General features: G+C 46.3%; 1 protein-coding gene across 1 annotated transcript in view; it reads right to left on the reverse strand.

The window, feature by feature from the left end:
- Positions 1–13724, reverse strand: part of ADSS1 (adenylosuccinate synthase 1) — a 35332-nt gene that overhangs the window by 12127 nt on the left and 9481 nt on the right. The window contains exons 2-8 of the mRNA XM_077323854.1: positions 8201–8303; positions 7122–7184; positions 5857–5907; positions 5385–5451; positions 3978–4085; positions 3116–3197; positions 1696–1822 (exon numbers count right to left, since the gene is read on the reverse strand). Of these exons, the coding sequence (XP_077179969.1) occupies positions 1696–1822; positions 3116–3197; positions 3978–4085; positions 5385–5451; positions 5857–5907; positions 7122–7184; positions 8201–8303 (601 nt within the window). The remainder of the gene's footprint in view (positions 1–1695; positions 1823–3115; positions 3198–3977; positions 4086–5384; positions 5452–5856; positions 5908–7121; positions 7185–8200; positions 8304–13724) is intronic.

Raw genomic sequence — 13724 nt, forward strand, 5'->3', positions numbered from 1 at the left:
GCAGTGTGATGCAGCGGTAAAAAAGGCAAATGCCATTTTGGGCTGTATCAACAGAGACATCACATCAAAATCACAAGATGTCATAGTCCCATTGTATACGGCACTGGTCAGACCACACCTGGAGTACTGTGTGCAGTTCTGGAGGCCTCACTTCAAGAAGGACATCGATAAAATTGAAAGGGTACAGAGGAGAGCGACGAAGATGATCTGGGGCCAAGGGACCAAGCCCTATGAAGATAGGTTGAGGGACTTGGGAATGTTCAGCCTGGAGAAAAGGAGGTTGAGAGGGGACATGATAGCCCTCTTTAAGTATTTGAAAGGTTGTCACTTGGAGGAGGGCAGGATGCTGTTTCTGTTGGCTGCAGAGGAAAGGACACGCAGTAATGGGTTTAAACTTCAAGTACAACGATATAGGCTAGATATCAGGAAAAAGTTTTTCACAGTCAGAGTAGTTCAGCAGTGGAATAGGCTGCCTAAGGAGGTGGTGAGCGCCCCCTCACTGGAAGTCTTCAAGCAAAGGTTGGATACACACTTTTCTTGGATGCTTTAGGATGCTTAGGGCTAATCCTGCGTTGAGCAGGGGGTTGGACTAGATGGCCTGTATGGCCCCTTCCAACTCTATGATTCTATGATTCTATGATTCTATGAGAGACCCATCCAGCTGCCTGGTGTGTTTGAGCTGTCGTTTGATCGTTGCCACGCTCCCTCCTAGTGAAAAAAAAAAATCCCCCCCCCCCCCCACGGGCTCGATTTTCGGCTGAATGAATGTGTAAAAAATAAAGGGAAAATACATCAGCAAACGGGCTTCTCTGTTCTTTGTGCTTAGTGACTGAAGGGGAGGGACTGAAGCCGGGGAAGCCTCTAAACTGAAAGAGGCTCGCTGGTGCGTTTATCTCCGCTCGCTCGGAGAAAAAAAAAATGGCGATCACTTCGCCGGAAGATCAGAGAAGAGAGCCAGGGGGAGGGACTTTGTAGAAACCGCAACAATGTTAACGCACACGTCTTTTTCGCTAGTGTTGCAGATTGGTTGCAGGAGTGTATCGCTTTCCGGAGGGTGAATCCACTTTTGGGGATTTCCCTGAAAGCGCTACAAGGAAGCGCTTTTTGCAGATTGGTTTCAGGTGTGTGGCAGATTGTCGACGACGTTGTGCGTTATGGCAAATCAATAGCGTTTTCAATTGGCAACCATTGTGCGATTTTGAAGGCGTGCAAAAAGCCCCTCAATTTATAATTTCTATAAGGATACACTCCAGTTGGAGAAAGCGCAGGAGACCTACCTTGGTGGTCTCCCATCCAAATACTAACCGAAGACCAACCCCGCTTAGCTTCCAGGGTCTAATGAGACTGAGCTAGCTTGGCCCCCCCAAGTCAGGCTGCTTGATAAAGGGAAAGCAAAGGCACAAGAGCTGATTCACAGAACTCCCAACCCCACACCTCCCTTGACCTCAAGTCAGCGCACAAGTGATGGAAATCTCAGGGCCACTATTAGCATTTGCAGACACAACACGAAGAGTCAAAGAGTGGCACGAGGATATACTTCCTGGCTGCTCTCCAGGCTGTTCTGTACCCACTTGCAGCTGGGAATGTGTGACTACATTTGCACACATTTTAAAGGAAAAAAGCCCAAAGCTCAGAGGATTTTAAAACGGTGGAATTTTATGGAGGGAGACGAGCGTCCTGGAGAAGGCCACTCACCAAAATCAATATCAAGCAGAGCTGCGTTGGCCCCTTCCACGAGGATTTTCTTTGGGGAGCCGTGCAAAGCTTCGTACATGAAATAAACGCCATCTCGGACCATGGGTCTTATTTTTTCAGCGTAGCCCTGCAAGAGTCAAGCCACACATGAGTTCAATCAGATACTTCTACCAGACTGTCTACATACAGTGTTCCCCAACTATCGGGCCACAGCCCGAAAGCGGGTCATGGAGGCCTCAGTACCAGGCCGTGGCAGGGGGGGCACTCCCTGTGAGCGCTGCACTGTGGGGGGGGGGAGGCACTGGCGCGCTGGTGGGTGTTTGCAGGCACCAGTGCACCCACACCTCCCCCCAGCAGTATCAAAATCTAAAGCAGAGGATCTTAGTCTTTAGGAGATTGGAGGAATATATGCAGATTAAAATCTGCATGTATCCCTCTAATCAGGGCAATTCACCGCAGGCTAATTTGCGGTTTCTCAGAGATTCTTTTCAGACCTATCCAAGCCTCATTGCCCATCCCTGTACGTTAAACTGGCCTGATCCGCAGTGTTAAAATGATGATTTGGCCAGTTTATAGGAAGGGGGGGGGGAGAGCATGCCAAAGAGCTGATCTGTCATGATCAGCTGCTTGGCACTCCCTTTCAATGCCTCCTCCCTTCCAGCCTTTTCAGCTGCAGCCTGGGAAGGCCAGGGGTGGTGAGAGAGTGCTTGTAAAATGGTACTTTTCAGATTCAGCCGAATCTGAACCAGCGAACGATGATTTGGGGGATTCAGCCTGAATCAATTTGGGCTGAATCTGGAAAGGACAGCTTTTTTTTTCCTGGGCACATTCTTAGTTACAACTAGGGTTTCATGCTCTGGTGAAGTTTGGCCACTTCAGCGATCACCAAAGCCCAAGGCGGCCAGCGCCACAGTGCGGAGAGGAGAGGTGCCGCCACCACCGCCCCTCCCCTCCATGCTGCCTCGGGCTTCGGTGATCCCCGAAGCGGCTGAACGGCGCTGGAGCACACAACCCTAGTTACAACTGGCCCAGTGACCCCAGTCATGGAGTTTCCAAGGCAAGAGATGCACAGAGGTGGTTGGCCATTGCCTTCCTCCTTAGCTTCCTTGGTGGCCTCCCATCCATGTACTGTCTAGAGTTGACCCTGCTTATTCCCCAAGCCCTGATGAGCCCAGGCCAAACCTGGGCATAAACATAAAACATACTGTACTTGCACCTGTGCCTTTTGCTATATGCCTTTCTTCTGGGCTTTGTTTGACATTTCCATGTTTGTTTTCTTTACAATTGTGTCCTTTAAATAAAATAGAGGTAAAGTAACATGTTATACTAGATCACTTTATTTTTTTAAATGTTCTCCCTGACCTGTGATGTTGCCCTACGCAGGTCAAACGTCATTTGCTGGAAGTTTTAAGATGTTTACCTTTAGTTTCCGCAGCTGTCCCTCTGTGTCAACTTCTAAAGAAGGAAACATGGACTTGTATTGGTGAGCCAGATTCTTGAATCTATAAAACACCAACCATTGGAACAGTACTTTTACGCTGCATCTTCTGGCGCTGACAATTTTGGGCTTCGGTTCCCAGAACGACCCAACGTAAGGGGCTCTCTAATAATAAGGTGCATCAAAGCCAAATGAGATTGCCCAACGGACCAGTGCTCAACTGGTGCAGAAGGTCTACAGCTCCACTTGTGAAGAGTCTGGTTGCCAGTTGGGGATCTCCTGCTGTTCTAATGGATCTTCAGATGACATAAATCAGTTCTGGAGATAATGGCTGATTTGGAGGCTGGGCTCAAAGGCATTGTACCCTGTTGATGGCTCCACCCCCAAAATCTTCAGAAACTTCCCAACCCTGAGCTGGCAACTCTGTGTTAGAGCCACTCAAAAAACGGGTTGAACCACTTGGGTTTTGGCCACAGGGTGACTTAGAATATTGGACTGGATGGGCCACTGGCCTGATCCAACATGGCTTCTATTACATTCTTTAGTTCTAACTACTTTCCAAACCTGCCTGAAAATTACTGAAGAACTAAACACTGTTTCATAACTTTTCTTCTCTTACCACACCCCACCTCCATACATTTAAAATGTTTGCCAGAAAGAATGAGCATGTAAGAGTACAGGTCACATTTTTTTTTAAGTTGCATATTATTTGTAATGTTTTTCTCCAGTTCCATGTAAACCGCTCTGAGCCCAAGGAGAGGGCGGTATATAGAATGAATGAATGAATGAATGAATGAATGAATGAATGAATGAATGAATGAATGAATGAATGTTTCAAGAATACCTTGAGGAAAACTCATCAAAGTCTGAGAGAAGGTCACAGACCCGAAGGCCTGTCCGTGCAGCTTTGGAAGAATAGGTTGGTCCAATTCCTTTCTTTGTTGTGCCAATGCTAGCAAGAGAAGGAAAAAATAAATTGTTACCAAAGGCCGGGAAAGTCAGCCTTATGATAAGACACCTTTAAAGTAATATTATAATTTAGAATTGCTTTAAAAAGGGTAACATTTGCTTTGTAACAAAACTACAAAGGATTTCTCCCCTCTTAGATGTCGTGAAATTTTCGGAGTTAGGTGGGGGTAGAAAAGGACCAATGTCTAGCCATTCAGTACGTGAAACCTGAGTCTAATGCAGATGCAGGGAACTCCGAAAGCCTAATCATATGTGGCACAAAACTGTTGAGGAGGGGAGAGCTTATTCCTTTCACAAGCTACCCAAATGACACCACTGGTCCTCCCACCCTTAATCTTTTCAGTTTAGAAAAGAGACAGCTAAAGGGGTGACGTGACAGAAATTTATTAAATGATGCATGTGGTAGGGAGAGCTGACAGACAGTTTCTTCTCCCTCTCCCAGAAAACTAGAACTCGAGGGTATCCAATGAACCTGAAGGACTGTAGATTCAGGGCAGACAAAAGGAAATACTACTTTAAACAGAAAGTGATGAAAATGTGAAATTTGCTGCCATGGGATGCAGTGAGGGCTACAGGAATAAACAGTTTAGAAGGAGGAGGAGATAGATTCATGAAGGATAAGTCTATCAATGGCTACTAATCACGGAAACTAAGGAGAACTTCCACATTCAGAGGCACATCCCAGAGCCAGGAGGAAGCCTCGGGGAAAGGCCTTGGTCACTATGCCCTGTTGTTCACTGTGCTGAGGAACTGGTTGGCCACTGTGTGAAACAGGATGCTGGAGTAGATGGATAGTTGTTCTGATCCTGTAGGGCTCTTCTTATGTACCATCTCCTTGTGCACCCTCTATTTTAATAGCCAGGATATATTTCTACCAACCCTAACTTCAATCTCTGTTATTGCCTTCACTCACACAGTGTCATGACAGATTCTGCAGAGTCACTGGGACAGCTATGAAGTAACTGCTGTTTCAACAGGTCCCCCATGTGTCTCCTTCCCAAAGTTCACATGGGGGCTGGAAAACAGTGCATGTGACAAAAAGTGAACTTCATGCCAAGGGGTATGTTCCAGCTGAGGTTCCTATGGGTCTCTTCTCTCCCCCTGACCTTGACCCATATATTTCATGGCCCTTCCAAATAGGAAAGAGGAATGTCACTTTCCACTTCACTTACCTATTTAAGCCACAATTATTACTATTAGCCTGTACCATATGGCGTGAGATTTATATTCTTTACAGTCCTTCTCTAAATCTAGTAGCAACAATTAAGAAACATATAATTACTTTTTCCCCTCTTGTGCTTGCCGTTGAACTTCTTGAAGTCCATCAACTGCCTGGTGAAAATCAAACACTGCACAGCAGAGTCATGGGAGGGAGAATCAAGGGAAACAAAGAGAGAGGGTTTGTTTGTTTGTTTTCAAAACATCACATATACATTTGCAACCTTGGTGGCCCAATAATCAAGGGGGGAAAGCCCCTATGACTGTGAACGGCATCAAATGCTGGGGCAATTGCAGCTCTTATTTATCACCATGAGCAAATTGGAGTCAAGGTTGCTTACCTTCTAGGACTCTGCTCAATGCAAATAAGAAGCTGGAGCAGCCAATCAAAATTCTCAATGCAAATAAGAAGCTGGAGCAGCCAATGGAAATTCTCAATGCAAATAAGAAGCTGGAGCAGCCAATGGAAATTCTCACAACACAAAAAGGGCCTGCCACTCGCTTGTTTTACTTTGCTCCGTCCCACTAAAACTCACCGATATGCGCTCTGTCTGATATGATCAGTCTTTTCTCCCAGTCTCTTAAACCTGTTGAAAGAAATGCTCTGCCAGTTAAGAGGAATTTTAAACACCCCCAACATATAAATGATACACTGCCTTTCTCCCAAAGTTATTCAAAGGCCACATGCAGAAAAATCCCAACATGGGAAATCAGTTTTAAAACCCCCAAAGTCGAAGTCATCCACAAACCAAAATGCAAAAGGCTTCCAAAAGTCACGTCAACCGTGATCTTGTCCTTTTATCTGCCCTTTAAAGAGCTCTTTGGAATAAAACTGCTGTGGCAATCAGAGAGGGTGTTCTTCCTATCTCCGTTGCCAACTCCTTTATTCGGTATATGAATTTGCTGCTATCTACATGCCTTACCAAGGGTGCTATTCCAATATTAGTTGTCCTTATTGCTCAGTTACTTATGCCTCTTGACCCAAAGTAGTTCTTCCTAGCAACTAACCCCGCCAGCTATATAGAATATTTGAGGAAATCGGTTTCAGTGTATCTGAAGGAGTGTGCCTCTCTCAGTTCTTTCAGTTCTCCGAGGAGCTTGGAAAAGTGGGGCCAACGAAATTCCACGTGCAGCACACAAAAAGCCAGCCACCTTTCCAGCAACCCAGTTAGCAGATGAAGGAGTCCAATGGGCCCTGGCCAGAAGAGCAAGAGGCAGAAGGAAGCCAGTGCATCCCAGCCAATAGCTGGAAACAGATAACCCCTAAGCTGATTCTAGTTGTGCCCTATAAGGCTTCTTTACCCTACTGAAGCCTTATAGGGCACAACTAGACCCAGCTTAGGGGTTATCTGTTTCCAGCTATTGGCTGGGATGCACTGGCTTCCTTCTGCCTCTTCTGCCTCTTGCTCTTCTTACCCTACTGAAAAGAGCCTCTTGTGGCGCAGAGTGGTAAGGCAGCAGACATGCAGTCTGAAAGCTCTGCCCATGAGGCTGGGAGTTCAATCCCAGCAGCCGGCTCAAGGTTGACTCAGCCTTCCATCCTTTCGAGGTCGGTAAAATGAGTACCCAGATTGCTGAGGGTAAACGGTAATGACTGGGAAAGGCACTGGCAAACCACCCCGTATTGAGTCTGCCATGAAAACGCTGGAGGGCGTCACCCCAAGGGTCAGACATGACTCGGTGCTTGCACAGGGGATACCTTTACCTTTACCTTACCCTACTGAAAACAGTGAAGCATCAAGTTACCCATCATTATAACAGCCTCCCATTTTCACGGGTATCCAAGTTATTTGACACAAACCTTTTTTCTCATTTTTTTCAGCTTCTTCGAACAAGCCCGGTAGGTGTATAACTACTCCGTTGCCTAAAAATGATACACAAAAGATCTGTTACGAGAAATGCACTCTAGTTCCATGTTATTTGGTGCTTATTTTCAGTGGCAGAGAAACGTTTTGAATGACTTATGAGCTCAGCTCAGAAACTCAGAAGCTAGATGGGCAGGTTTTGCACAAGGCAAAGAGAGAGATCTGTGTGCCTTTTCAGTCCCTTGAGAGCACAATTTGATCTCTATTGTTATTTTAACGATGGCTGCATCCAGAAAGCCTGAACTGAAGGCAGGACTCGTTCCCTTGAGAACAGACAACTTTCATGATTAGCGTGGGGACCTTTTGATGGTCCTCAGAGCAGAAGATTTGCTGGACATTGTCCAGGACCCTCCCCTTGCCATTCCAGAATCTGAAGCAACAGAGGAAGAGAAGAAGTATGCAAAATGGCGAACCAACGACACAAAGGCCTATGTCTTATTAACTTCCACAGTGAGCACTCTGCACTTTCCTGTGTTATTGAATTTAAAGTGAGCCCACAAAATGTAAAAATTTTTGGAATCACAAATTTTTGGAGCCACAGTTTGCCTACCCCTGGTTTAGTTAATCTCAGTAAATAGCAAAAAGTGTTACATGACTTACTATGTTTTTGGATTTTAACCAATATCGATACCACTCCTTAGAAGCTACTTTCAATACATTGGCACAATCAGCTCCGTTCTGTAAAGCAGTTACCAGATTATGTAATTATAGAGCTGAAAAGGGCCATGCCTCTAGCTCAATCCCCTGCTCAATGCAGGATCAGCCTAAAGCATCCCTGATAATCGTTCGTCCAGTTTCTGGACAACCGCCAGCATGAGGGAGCACACCACCTCCCCAGGCAGCCGATGTGACCGCTGAACTACGCTTACTGTAATCCCCTCCCCTAATATCGAGTTGGTACCTTTCTCTGTTGCAAACAGCCCTCGGATACCAGATTGCTTAAACTTCACGACTCCTAGTAACGAAGGGTCTATTTGCAAAGCGTGATTTCTCTGAACCGGAGGCTTCAACTTACCAATGAAAGAAATTGCTTTTGGATTGATGATGCCGCTCGGAAAAAGGTGAAAATCGTATTCTTTCCCATCGACCACCACTGTGTGGCCGGCATTATTTCCACCCTGCAAAAAAAATAAAAATAATTAAACACAAATGTTTTAAGGGCCTTAGCTAAGTTCCGTTCCTGTTATATTGTTTAAGATCACTGAAATGGTGTTAATTAGACGATTGTTGTTGTTGTATTTGTTTATGTTATATATTAATCCGTTCCATGTATCTCCCATGTTGTATGTAAAACGCCCTGAGCCATACGGAAGGGCGGTATAAAAATCAAATAAATAATGAACAAAGATGAAAAGTGTGATTAGTCCGTTTAAGAATCATAGAAGGGACCTCATGGGCCATCTAGTCCAACCCTCTGCACTATGCAGGACACTCATAACCCTCTCGCTCATCCACTGTAACCTGCCACCCCTTGAGCCTTCACAGAATCAGCCTCTCCGTCAGATGGCTCTCCAGCCTCTGTTTAAAAATCTCCAAAGATGGAGAACCCACCACCTCCCGAGGAAGCCTGTTCCACTGAGAAACCGCTCTAACTGACAGGAACTTCTTCGTGTTTAGACGGAATTTAGAATCATAGAGTTGGAAGGGACCTCCTGGGTCATCTAGTCCAACCCCCTGCACTATGCAGGACACTCCCAACCCTGTCGCTGATCCACTGTCAACTACCAGCCCCTTGAACCTTCACAGAATCAGCCTCTCTGTTTGATGGCTATCTAGCCTCTGCTTAAAAATTTCCAGAGACAGAGAACCCACCACTTCCTGAGGAAGCCTGTTCCACTGAGAAACCGCTGTCACTGTGAAGAACTTCTTCTGTTTAGATGGAATTTCTTTTGAATTAATTTCATCCCACTCGTTCTGATCTGTCCCTCTAGGGCAAGAGAAAACTCTGCTCCATCCTCAATATGGCAGCCTTTTAAATACTTGAAGAATCTATTTGCATGAATTTGTGCCCTCGAAATGTGCTTAGTCTGCTGCTTCACCATATTTATATCTGCAGAATTTAGTCAAATGCAAGGCGTTTTCCCCCCCTAGTACACTATTTTTGTTTTAGTCATTTTATATTTCCATACAAATTGCAGTTGTGTCAAGTAAACTGTTTGTGCATGTCCACAGTATATTATGTTCATGTGTATGAAAGAGAGACACGTTTTAAGGGAGCCATTTTACATTCAGGGTTGTCTTCCTTTTAAGTAAACATGGCATGTTCAGGATCTACCTGTATTACCTTTTGCTTTCAATACTGTTGCTTCCCAATCTGCATGCTGTTTGAATTCCTGTCCCTTCCCATACATGCATTTCCTTGAGCTTTATTTCTTTTCTAATAAGGGTTTTAATTGCAAGCAAGCTTAACTGTCCCATTAAAAAATCCTGCATTTAGAGAACAAGACTGTGATGCTACCTGAAATTTGGAAAAGAGCAGCTACAGAAGAGTGTTATGTTCAGGCAGGGTTGCTGGGTTGATCTGAAGCAAGAATGCAAAGTTCAAGACCAGTGACACCTTTGCTGGGCTTAAAGATGCCACTGGACTCAAAGAATGGTAATGTGGCCTTATTACTGCCCTTACATAGATGTTACACTTAATCTTAATTAATGGGGTCATCTATGCTGGCCTGGCTAGAACAGTTATTGGGCTAGAGTGATTATGCCATCATCCTTTTTGGGGGGGGAGGGCTGTTTTTTGTCTTTTATTCCTTAGTTCTATATTTATATTTTATTTATATTTAAATTTAGATACTGTTAAATCAATGTTTAGCAGTGACATCCTAGGCAGAGTTACACTGTTCTAGATAAACTGAAAACAACAGGCTTTGAAGGGTAAAACACTGCCTAGGACTGCACTGTCAATTTGCACACAGGCAAGCCAAACAGGGTGATGCCAAACTGAATTCAGCAAGAGGTTTGCCTCCCAACTCTAATAGGATTTGGAGGGTGCTCTTAAGCAGGGGTAGTCAACCTGTGATCTCTCCAGATGTTAATGGACTACAATTCCCATGAGCCCCTGCCAGCAGCTGGCAGGAGCTCATGGGAATTGTAGCCCATTAACATCTGGAGGACCACAGGTTGACTACCCCTGCTCTTAAGAACACTCAAGAATATCCCTGCTCGATCAGACCAGCCACCATTCTGGTCCCTATCTTGTTTCCTGCAGTAGCCAATCCGTTACTACGAAAGGGCATAAAGGCTGAGGCCTCCCCTGAGGCTGGCATCCTGAGGTTTACCACCTCCCAATGTGGAGATTCCCTCTGTCATCATGGCTAGTAGCCACTGATGAGTCCTCTTCTCCATGAAGAACTGCCATGTTGGGTCTGCAATAGTTATATTTGTGTCCGGTAGCCCCTTAGAAGTAGAGTAGGTTTTTATACTATGCTTTGGACTACCCAAAGGAGTCTCAAAGCAGTTTACAATCGCCTTTCCTCATGACAAAAACCCTATGAGGTAAGTGGAGCTGAGAAAGCTTTGAGAGAGCTGCTGTGAGAATAGCGCTAAAAGGACTATGACTGGCCCAAGTTCACCCAGCTGGCTGCACGTGGAGGAGTGGGGAGTCAAACCCAGCTCTCAAGATTAGAACCTGCTTTCTTAATTGCCCTGAGCTAGCTCACTGGGTAAAGGTATCCCCTGTGCAAGCACTGGGTCATGTCTGACCCTTGGGGTGACGCCCTCCAGCGTTTTCATGGCAGACTCAATATGGGGTGGTTTGCCAGTGCCTTCCCCAGTCATTACCGTTTACCCCCCAGCAAGCAAGCTGGGTACTCATTTTACCGACCTCGGAAGGATGGAAGGCTGAGTCAACCTTGAGCTGGCTGCTGGGATTGAACTCCCAGCCTCATGGGCAGAGCTTTCAGACTGCATGTCTGCTGCCTTACCACTCTGCGCCACAAGAGGCTCTTGCTCACTGGGTAGGGCAGTACATAAATTAATCTCCCTGCATCAGACACCTTTCTCCCTGCATCAGACACCTTTTTCTCTGAAATAAACTTTGACTCTCAAACGCTCATATCCTGAAGCTTTTATTGGTCTATAAGGTACAACCAGACTCAAATTTAACTGCTCCATGAATCCGATCCCCTTCGGAAGCTGCTCTCGGTTGCAGCCATCGCTATATCCTCTGGAAGCGGCCTTTGTCACGCGTATGCGGCCGGGAGAAGCTTTTCGCTCTCTGAAGGGAAGCATACCAAACACCTCCAGCGCAAATATCTTTATTGAACTCTCAAAGCATGTGCTTTGTATCGGAAGGTTAAACAGTCCTTGCTCGCAGATAGTAAATCAGACCAGACAATGATGCCAAACCTAAGCTCATACCGCTGTAGGGAAGAGACAGGACCCTAAACCACTGACGTAACAAGATACTCATTTTAATCGCTGTCACAGAGGAAGCAAAAAGCCCGGAGGCCAAAGTCGCTGCCTTGCTGGTAATTTTCCATGGATTCTATTTGCATTTCTTATGGCAGAGGGACTGTGCCTTGGTGGCGGAGAAACTGTTTCGCACACAGAAGATTCCAGGTCTGATTCCCCAGTTAAAAACAAGGATTGCGCAGGTGGTGACGTGAAAGATCACTAGCTGACACCTTAGAGGTCAGCTGCCAATCAGAGCAGAAGATACTGACTTTGATAGAAGGTCTGAGGGAGTTTCACGTCTGCAGACTTCACTTATCAGAAATGTCCCTTTGATTACCACCTTAAAGACTGACTGAGTCCGGTAGCACCTTAAAGACTAACTTCAGTATTTATAGTGTGGCAAAGTTACAGACGGGAAACGTACCTTTCCATATAATAAAATGCGATTCGTGGCCCCCAACAATTCACTTCTTAAAGCAGCAGACAATAAGCCCTATGTGGGGATATTCCATCAACACGAGAAAGCCAGTCTGAGGTTTAGGGTTAGCAACCACTGACAAGACCAGACTGCCTTTCGCCTATTGGTAGAATTATGTCCTGCTCAACAAGCAAATGCTTCCATCCCGCCTGGGGCTTCTCCATCAACTCGGCCGGGCAGGGTGAGGAGATGCAGTTGATGCAGTTCCTGGCAAGGGGCTGCTGGTCAGGGCTGCGCTGCCTGCTAGGAGCTGCTCGGCCACAAGGAAGCCTTGGCCCTGCACATCTCCAGGGGTCGCCCATCTCAGGACACGGCTTGGCCTCTGCAGAGGACCCCTGCTCTCCCACGACTGCTCCCCCTCACCGACCTGTGCACTGGCAAGACAGAGAGGGGCGTGGGGGCGTCCCCGCCCACCAGCCCCAAGAACCGCCTGCTGTGCCCCCTCTCCAGCAGCTAGGCCTGGATAGGCCTTGGACCTGGGCGATACGTCCACATCCAGGAGGCAAGCTGGGGCTCTGAAGGCCCACAGGCACGGACCCACCAGCAAGCCTGGGCCAGTGTGGAGGGTTCCCCAGGGCCAGCTACCTCAGTGTGTCCACTGACTGCCTTCCCTTCTGCCTGCTGGCCTCTGCAATCGGGGTATTGCCCCAGTTTTCAGGAGCCCGTTGAATTTATCCCAATAGGTATCATTAGTAATAATAGTAGTAGTTATTAATAATATAAAATACATGGCCAAGTAGGTACAACCGTTATGCAAACAGACTGGACAATCCCCCTGAATACTAAATTTAAAGTCACTATCGCGGCTGGGGAGAGTACAAAGAGCTCATTCACATCTCCCTGGAAAGCACAATGCTCACATTCCTGCAACAGAGTAAATAAGACAGATAACTGAATACGAACAGGCTTTGGCAGTTGAATTGTGCCGACCTGCTGCTTAAAAGGGGCAAAAATACCAGGTCCCAAATATGATTCTGGTGCAAGCCTACCCAACCAACCTTCCCCCCCAGGCTATAAGCTATTGAGAGTCAAAGTTGCCTCCCTCCAATCCCAAACGCTTGGTTTCCACATGGCTCTTTCTCTTCGTTGGCTTTTATACTATCAACTTCCACAAAGCCCATCAACCTGGAAGTGCTTTCAGAACCACCGGTCAGAGTGCCTCCTTCCCCTTTAACCAAAGTGCAGCAACATCTCCCAAGGGAAGTGACCCTTAGCCAAGGGTGTGACCTTTGCCCTTTATCGTGCCTTACACGCATGGGGGGGGGGGGATCCAAGCAACTAACAGGACACCCAAGTGCCATTCTGAATTTAGTTGTGAATTGTCCACTTCTGATCGTCAGACAGGATCGGCGAGCTTAGATTCTCCTGGGGGTGCTGGAAGCCAGACTTGTTTTCTTCCAGAGCTCTGGTAACTTTAAACTTGACCTTCTCGTTCAGTATTTATATTACTGGTGATCCTGGAGTGGTTTTTTCCCTCCTCCCTCGGTGCCCAGAAGAGAAGCCTGGGTTTAAAATAGCAATGTCACTGTGTGGTTTAAATCTTTCACTGATAGGAGGTCTCCCGTTAGTCAGAGCCTTTCTTGAAATGCAAGCAAATCTCTCTAAGCGACGCCCTCTCACTCGGGCTTAATTGATCTGGTTTGGAAGAGTTTGTACAAAAAGAATA

This window comes from Paroedura picta, chromosome 2, assembly GCF_049243985.1.
Source record: "Paroedura picta isolate Pp20150507F chromosome 2, Ppicta_v3.0, whole genome shotgun sequence".
NCBI classification, from domain to species: domain Eukaryota; kingdom Metazoa; phylum Chordata; class Lepidosauria; order Squamata; family Gekkonidae; genus Paroedura; species Paroedura picta.